This window comes from Aplysia californica, unplaced genomic scaffold (assembly GCF_000002075.1).
Source record: "Aplysia californica isolate F4 #8 unplaced genomic scaffold, AplCal3.0 scaffold01306, whole genome shotgun sequence".
NCBI lineage: Eukaryota > Metazoa > Mollusca > Gastropoda > Aplysiida > Aplysiidae > Aplysia > Aplysia californica.
Window position 1 is genome coordinate 90,971 of NW_004798576.1, and position 9,010 is coordinate 99,980.

The window sequence follows — 9,010 nt, forward strand, 5'->3', positions numbered from 1 at the left end:
TCTCTCTCTCTCTCTCTCTCTCTCTCTCTCTCTCTCTCTCTCTCTCTCTCTCTCTCTCTCTCTCTTGATCCCCACTCTCCGTCTTTTGTTCCTCACCTTCCCTCTTTTATTCCTCACTCTCACTCCCTCTGTGGCAACTGTCTTTCTTTCGATCCTCCTTTCCCTTGCTTCAACCCTCACTCTCCCATCTTCACCCCACACCCACCCTCCTTTGTCTCAGTGTGCAGTTTACAGTATACTCCATTTGATGGATATCTCAACAAGTCAACCCGTAGTTGTGGGTGGTTGGCGGGTGCTCTGGTGTGGTTTGCTCTTTCTTTCCTATCAAACATCTATCATCCTTATCTCCCCTTCTTCTTTTTTATCTTTGTTACTCTCTTATAACACCTCTAATCTCCTGGCGCTCGTATAACCTTATGCAGTGGCTAGCGCTGTAAAACTTCTGCTAACACTAGAGACACACAAACAGACAGACAGTCATCGGTGTCATCCACCAGACGCAACATCGACTACTTTGAGGTGTGTCTTCCTTCTGTTCTTTGTCTTTGCTGATTCTGTCTGTCTTTCTTAGTGACTGTATTGTGCTTCTATTAACTCAGACAAACAAACAAACAAACAAACAGACACTTATCAATATGTAGCTTGCTTTGCCATCAGACGCAACATCAACTACATGTACTTTGAGGTAGGCCCTCCTTCTATTCCTCCCCTCCGCTGATTCTGTCTGTCTTTCTCACTTCCCCCCTCAGTACTAAGTGACTGTATTGTGCTTCTATTTACTCAGACAAACAAACAATGCTCAAACAGATAAACAAACAGACACTGATCACTATATGTTGCTTGTTTCACCTCCAGACGCAACATCGACTACTTTGAGAAGTGCCAGCAGAACGCTCTGAACGCCGTGGACCCTGACCAGGGCAATGGAGAGCTGATCATCACGCTGCCCGAGGATGTGTTGCCCACAGTCGCTGGTCAGTGGATAGAATAGACAGAAGATTTCTACGTTGGTCAGTGGAGAGGGAAATGTTAGAATAGACAATAGATTCTTACGTTGGTCAGTGGAGAAGGAAATGTTACAATACACAATAGATTCCCTCACTGGTCAGTGGACAGGGAAATGTTACAATAGACAATAGATTCCTACACTGGTCAGTGGAGAGGGAAATGTTTGAATAGACAATAGATTCCCTCTCTGGTCAGTGGACAGGGAAATGTTTGAATAGACAATAGATTCCCTCTCTGGTCAGTGGAGAGGGAAATATGTGTCACAACACGTTGGGATCAGGCGCTTGTCAATTTTTGGGCATATGGAGTAATTCGTATCATCTGAGAGCTGATGTATTTGCCTTGCATCCAATGAAATAAATATCCATCTATCTTGAATAGAACTCAAGATATCTGCGTTGAAAGGAAGTGAGATCGCCTGGTTTCAGTGGTGAAATTGGCGACAGAATGGGCGCCAAAGTTTGGTAACTCCATAGCAGCTAGCTAAAGAAAAAAATAAAAGGTTACCGCCCTGGTCAGTAGAAAATAAGATTTAAAAAATAGACAGAAGATTCCCGCTGAATTGATTTATGGAAAAGAAGAAAATAGTGTGTGGTTGGCAGGTACTCTGGTGTGGTTTGCTACTTCTTTCCTTTAAAGAATCTAACGTCCTAATGTCTCCTCCTTCTTTTCTTTGTATGTTACCCTCCAGTAATACCTCTAATCATCAGCAATTTTATGACTCATTTGTGTTGCAAATGCTATGAAACTCTAAAACTTTTTTTTAGAACGGGTTTCTTAAGGGGTTTTTATAGCATAGATTACTGCTATTCTCCGCTTTAAACGAAATATTAATTTTTAAAAACAAACAACAATGCCCAGCAAACCTTTCACCACCAGCGTAGTCTGTTTTGACAGTGATTTGAAATAAAGTTTTTGTGTGTGTTGATCAGATGGTTGATCGTAGCGGGCAGTGACTGAGGTTTTCATTCAAGAATTCAAACTGACGTGTAGACCACTTCTTCATATCACGCTCTCTTAGAATTACAAAGTTCTATCTGACGTTTTTGGCCGTTTTGAGTTACTTAGACCTTGAGGCCAGCAACGAAATGTTCTCTCTGTTTTATCAAAACCGTAAGATTATTCGAAGTCGTTATCAAGATATTCAAAGAATTGCATTTGAAAAAGCTTGAAGTTTTGTAAAACTCTAAATTGTTAACGTCAAATTTCTCAAAACTGGAAACTGAGCGGATAAAGCTTTGTAGTTCTATGGTAGCCACTAGTCGCCTGTACATGTTCTTATATTGTGTTCCTCAAGCATGGGCCACAGGTATGACAGGAGGGATGATGTACGGCCACATGAAGAAACCACTGGTCAAAGATACAATGAATCAGTTAAGGAGGGTAGATCATTTTTTAAAAAGCTGATTTTTCTTTCAAGTGCTAAAATGGATGCAGCGGGTTTTGCATCTCAACCCCTCGTATATATCTATCTGTCTATCTGTATAATTGTGAGTGGGTCTGTAAAGGTTAAGCAAGACGTATGCCACAGTTCCTAACTCTCTCCTTGTTGGTGGTTGGCGGGTGCTCTGGTGTGGTTTGCTCCTTCTTTCCTATCAAACATCTATAGTCCTTATCTCTCCTACTTTTTTGTGTTTGTTACTCTCTTTTAACACCTCTAATCTTCGGCACTTATACAACATTATTGTGTTGCAAGTGCCGTAAAACACCCACTAAAACTAAACTGACTCTCCCCTGGCGTGTCCTGTGTCCAGCCCTGGGCAGCTTCCAGGTGTGTGTGGAGTTTGCCCTGGAGGAGCCCAGGTGTGGCCTTCACTTTGTGGTGCCGGATACGCCAGGCACGATGGCCGAACGCAGCGCTCACATGTTCACCTACGCCACCGAGAACTTCTCCAGGTACAGATGGCTTTGGAAACGTGTTCATTCATTCATTATTTCATTTGTTTATTCATTCATTCATTCATTCATTCATTCATTCATTCATTCATTGGTTTATTTATTTATTTGTCTATTTATTCATTTTTATTATTTTTTAAAAATTTATTCTTAGAAATTTTATTCTAAAAAATGTATTATTCTTTTTTATGAAAGATGTATGCTTCCATGGTAACAGCTCAGATCGACTGCCTGCATTTTTCGGGGGGTTTCAGTTAGTGTTTTATGTTGCACGCAACAGCATTAGTTCATATGTTGAAGGGACATATTAAACCGACTGCATGTATAAGACTCTGCTGTACGTTGTTTTGAAAAGTGACATTCGACGGAATCTTCCACTGAGTAGTTTCACCCCCCCTGCGGTGCCACTGACTGAAGTGTCTTTAAGCCATTCCCAAAGGGGGGACATTAACATGTTCTTCTGCAAAGTGGAATTGTAATTATAAAGGGGCTGATTCATCAATGTCATGCTCATAACTGTACCTGAACTGCAACAGGGAACTGCTGCTTTTTCTTTCCTAATCTTAACTGTTGTCATTTTCCTCTCTATCTTTTTTTATGTTTGTCACTCTTGTGACCCGCTATTTTCGGGGTGCCTTGATAGTCGAAGCAGACTTTGTGCTGTTGAAGCTAGAGAGGTGAGCAGAGTAGGTCTGATTCTCGGTAGGGATTTCTCTTTTGACATCCCCCCTTGGCGCTCATATGACCTAATACAGTTGCGAGCGCTGTGAAACCTCTACTAAAATGAACACTGAACAGCTCAGATCATCTTGGGAGCTAGGTAGGCTGCCATGAGAAGTTTGTATTGTCCCTTGAATCTAGATTTGACTTTGACTCTCGCTGTTCTTCTGTTTCTCCTTGATTCCTTCGACCTGAAAGAGCAATGTTTGATCTGATCTCATGTTATATCTGATCTTATCGGGTCTTATCTCATGTTATATCTTGTCTTATCTCATGTTATATCTGATATTGTCTAGTCTCATCTCATGTTAAATCTGATGTTATCTGGTCTTATCTCACATTAAATCAGATCTAATCTGGTCTTATTTCATGTTATATCTGATCTTATCTGGTCTTATGTAGTCTTATCTCACATTAAATCTGATCTTTTCTGATCTAATCTAGTCTTATCTCATTTTATATCTGTTCGTATCTGGTCTTATTTCATGTTATATCTGATCTCATTTGATCTGACCTGGTCTTATTTCATGTTATATCTGATCTCATTTGATCTGATCTGGTCTTATTTCATGTTATATCTGATCTCATTTGATCTGATCTGGTCTTATTTCATGTTATATCTGATCTCATTTGATCTGATCTGGTCTTATTTCATGTTATATTTGATCTGATCTGGTCTTATTTCATGTTATATCTGATCTCATTTGATCTGATCTGGTCTTATCTCACGTTGTGCCGCGCCAGGCTGTGGTTCCCCTGCATCGACACGTTCAGCGAGCCGTGCACGTGGAAGATCGAAGTCACGGTGGACCGCGACATGACGGCCGTGGCGTGCGGTGACCTGGTCAGCGTGGAGTACACTGAGGATATGGCGGAGAAGACCTACCACTACTTCCTGTCCAGCCCCACTGCCGCACCCAATATCGCCCTGGCTGTTGGGTGAGGAAAATGTTGTTTTTATGTTCTGTATTAGCTCTATCCGTACGTTGTGTTTTACTATCATATCCATACGACGTGGGAAATCTGTGCCCCCACTTTCCAAAGAGGAAATTGTTAATCCGATCTGTACGCTTTGCATAGCGGTCTGTCAAAAAGATTTTTATTTAGAAATATTGAAAGTTTCGAAGAGATCTTTGCACTAGACTCTAGAAGTATTCTAAAATGTGAAGAATACAGTCCCGAGGGTACAAAATGACATCAGGACGTACGGATAGGGTTAACGTCCTTTTTGTGTTTGTGACTGTTTTAAAAAAATCCCGACTCTTGTGACTGGCGTCTGTGCTGTAGCTGCTAGGTGCTTCGCCGTCCCACGCAGAATGCCGTAGGTACGTGAGTTCGATTCCGGTGTGGGACAATTTATTTTTTTTTAATCGAGTGTCTGCCTGCTGGAACATTGTACCCCTCATATCACGGATTGGCTCTGACATGCAGGGTCAGATCAGTCTACCTCCTAAATTACCTAAATAGTGTCCACAGGAGTGTAAAACTATTTCTATTAACTCTTTTATCTCGAGCAAGCCGCTCCCTGTTTTGTTTCTGGCTGTCTGTCTTACTTTTTCCCAGCACTAAACGACCTTTATTGTGTCGATGTGTTTCTCTTTACTTACACAAAACACACAAACAAATGTCCTTCTGTTTGTTGTTATGTCTGTTCTCCCACTCTTTTCTTTCCAGGCCGGTGGGTGGTTGGCGGGTGCTCTGGTGTGGTTTGTTTCTTCTTTCCTGCCAAACATCTATCGTCCTTATCTCCCCTCCTTCTTTTTTATGTTTGTTACTCTCTTGTAACACCTCTAATCTTCTGGCGCTCATATGACCTTATTGTGTTGCAAGTGCTGTAAAACCTCTGCTAAAAATAAAACTAACTCTAATCTTCTGGCGTTCATATGACCTTATGCAGTTGCGAGTGCTGTAAAACCTCTCCCTACTCCCCGGGGTGGTGCCACTGACTGAAGTGTCTTTAGATCATTCCCAACGGGGGGACATTTCTCGTTCTAGCACAGTAGTCTGATTCCCTGTAAATACTTCTCTGTTGTCACCCACCCCTTGGCGCTCATATGACTTTATGCAGTTGCGAGCGCCGTAAAACCTCTACTAAAACTAAATCTCTTTTCTCCCCAGGCCGTTTGAGATCCTGGTTGACCCCAAGATGCACGAGGTGACCCACTTCTGTCTGCCACGGCTCATGCCCGTCCTCCGCCACACCACCAGCTACATTCACCAGGTGGGGGCTGGGGGGGGGGGGGGGGGGGACTTTGTTTTTGTGGTAGTCTTACCATATATGTTGCATTATGGTGAAAGAAACAGCAGATCAAAATAATGAAATCGAAGAAATCACCGTGCAGTTTGTATTGAAGTGGGGGGGGGGGGGGGGGTTTTTTGCTCTACATCTTTTATGTCCGCGTCTGAATACGTTTCTGGCGTGGGTTTTTACTGAAAAACATTGAACAAGGGCACAAAAATGTAAATATACTATTTCCAAGTACAGTTGAACCTGCCCTGACGGCCACCTCTATAAGACGGCCACCTGTACAAACGGCCACTTTTCATTTCCCCCCTTGCGTTTTTTTCTATATAATTTAACTGTGTAAAATGAGCACCTGTTCAACGCGGCCGCAGCCATCATATTTTAACACACAACCCCTATCACACCAAGCAATAACATCTGTCTTAGACGGCCACCTTAGTGACTCCATTACGTTTTGTCATAAATTGTGCATTGGCCCCTGGCATTGTGGGCGAGCCGTCATAATCCAATCACTTATCGTTGTTGTTAGGTGGTCCCTCCAACCGATCATGTTGCGTAGGCCCTTCCCACTGTTGACAAATAGGTACAAAGTTTTCAGCTGCTGGTGAGGTAAGCGTGTGATCCCCCACACCCAATAAGCCCCGCCCAGAACTCATACACAAATCGTAAGTGAGATGAGTGGTCACTGTTTACCTGGTCTGTAACAAAGTAACAATATGAACTTGCGACAGAAGCGTCGCTCATTCTCCGAGTGGTGGCGACCCATGTGTTTGTTTAAACACGCCACTCGGTCTTCCTCGTCTGATACAATTCGTTTTATTGTCACCCTTGCGCAAAATCAGCAACAAAATAAAACTTACAAACAAAATACAAACCAACAGCAACAACAAAATCAACGTCAAAGCGGCCACTTTCGATTGGGACCTCAGATTTGAAGGGTTTGTTTTCCTCATCTTGATCAGTCCTGCCTAAAACGGCCACCTGTCTTATATGGTCACTTTTCTCCTTGACAATGGGTGGCCGTCTTACACAGGTTTGACTTCAAGCCTTGGAACTGACCAAACTTTGAAAGCTATTTTCTCCTTTACTTTGTCTCTGACACTAGGCAACCCCCTTTTTCCTTCAATCTCAAAATCTCGACTTCTATTCAAGACTATCGAGTATTTTTTTCCCATTATAAGCACAAATGGACAAGCTTTAAGATGATACCAGTAACTCCATTCGCTCAAAAATTGACGAGTGCCGGATTTGACCATGTCGTGTCACTTATCTGACTTTGCTAGGGTGGTTGGCATTGGAGGGTGCCTTTGGCTGGTCCTACTATCTTCACACCGCAAGTTACATTCATTAGTTGGGGGCTTTTGTTTTTGTGCTAGTCTTACTTAAACTATGTCGGCCATTGCTAGGGTGGTTGGAGGGTGCCACTCCCAGCACTAAACGACCTTTATTGTGTCGATGTGTTTCTCTTTACTTACACAAAACACACAAACAAATGTCCTTCTGGTTGTTGTTATGTCTGTTCTCCCACTCTTTTCTTCCCAGGCCGGTGGGTGGTTAGCGGGTGCTCTGGTGTGGTTTGCTCCTTCTTTCCTGTCAAACATCTCTATCGTCCTGATCTTTCCTCCTTCTTTTTTGTGTTTGTTACTCTCTTGTAGCACCTCTAATCTTTGACACTTATATGACCTTATTGTGTTGTAAGTACCGTAAAACTCTTGTGGGTGGTTGGCGGGTGCTTTGGTGTGGTTTACTTCTTCTTTCCTATCAAACATCTATTGTCCTTATCTCCCCTTCATTTTTATGTATGTTACTCTCTTGTAACACCTCTAATCTTTGTCACTTATATGACCTTATTGTTTTGCAAGTGCCATTTAGGCACTCATATGACCTTTTTGTGTTGCAAGTGCCGTAAAACTGTCACTAACCTGTGTTCCCCTCTGTGCCTGAAGGCGTTTGAGTTCTACGAGGAGCTCATGTCCAGCCGGTACCCGTACAGCTACTACAAGCAGGTGTTTGTGGACCAGGCCTACTGCGAGGTCTCTACCTACTCCACCATGAGTATCCTCAGGTACGTTTGCTTTTAGGGTTTTGGGGGGGGGGGGGTAATTTTCAAAAATTATTTTAAAATTATTTTTTTTAAAATCAGGGTTTGTACAGGTATTGGAAAACTGGAAAACTCTTGGAATGTTGTTTTCATTTTCCAAGACGTGGAAAACTCTTGGAATGTTGTTTTCATTTTCCAAGACGTGGAAAACTCTTGGAATGTTGTTTTCAGTTTTCAAAAGATCGAAAACTCTTGGAATTTTGGGAAATTGGCAAAATTCTTGGAAAAAGCTAATTTTTAACTAGATCCGTTGTTAAAATATTTTCTCACAGTTTAGAAGGCCTCGACGCATTCTGAAGTGCACCATCATGTATTTTTACATGCTGAACGAAATTGTTTTTCCAAAGTGACACGCATTTGTCTTGGAAAAAAGAAATCTGGTCTTGAAACTCTTGGAAAGGTCTTGGGAAAGAAAATGTCCTGCTCAGTATGAACCCTGTAAAGAGTCGGTGGTTTTTAACACTCCCATCTACACAATTTAGATCAGTTAGGAGGCTCATCATGATTTAGATCATTTGTTACTCTCTTGCAACACAACTAATCTTCAGCACTGATATGATGTAATTGTGTTGCAAGTGCAGTAAAACTCTTACTAAAACTAGAAGAAAAAAAATGTTCTACTGTTTTGATCAGGATTTTTACAAATGTGCTATGGACCATATCAAGTGGCATTTTCTTCTGGATTTTTAACAAGACAAATCTCGAGCCCCTCTCTTGGGTTTGGTTTGATCCCCCATGTACCGTTTGTGTACATCTTTAGGTCATTTCCCCCCCCCCTCCCCTGTGGTTTGAAGAACTTGTACCGTACGTGTACATCTTTAGGTCATTCCCCCCCCCCCTCCCCTGTGGTTTGAAGAACTTGTACCGTACGTGTACATCTTTAGGTCATTCCCCCCCCCTGTGGTTTGAACTCATACCGTATGTGTACATCTTGAGGTCATCTTCTTCCCCCCCGCCCTCTTCATACTTTGCCCATCTGTCTTTCTTTTACCAAACACTTAATGACCAGGATTGAGTCTGCCTGCTTCCTTCTAGAGCAA

At 42.3% G+C, this 9,010-nt stretch overlaps 1 protein-coding gene across 1 annotated transcript in view; it reads left to right on the forward strand.

Annotated features, from left to right (window-relative positions):
* LOC101859069 (transcription initiation factor TFIID subunit 2) overlaps window positions 1-9,010 on the forward strand; it is a gene marked incomplete at its 3' end in the record, with an annotated part of 46,590 nt that overhangs the window by 7,412 nt on the left and 30,168 nt on the right. The window contains 5 exon segments of the mRNA XM_013090501.1: window positions 856-974; window positions 2,763-2,904; window positions 4,369-4,563; window positions 5,743-5,845; window positions 7,816-7,924. Of these exon segments, the coding sequence (XP_012945955.1) occupies window positions 856-974; window positions 2,763-2,904; window positions 4,369-4,563; window positions 5,743-5,845; window positions 7,816-7,924 (668 nt within the window).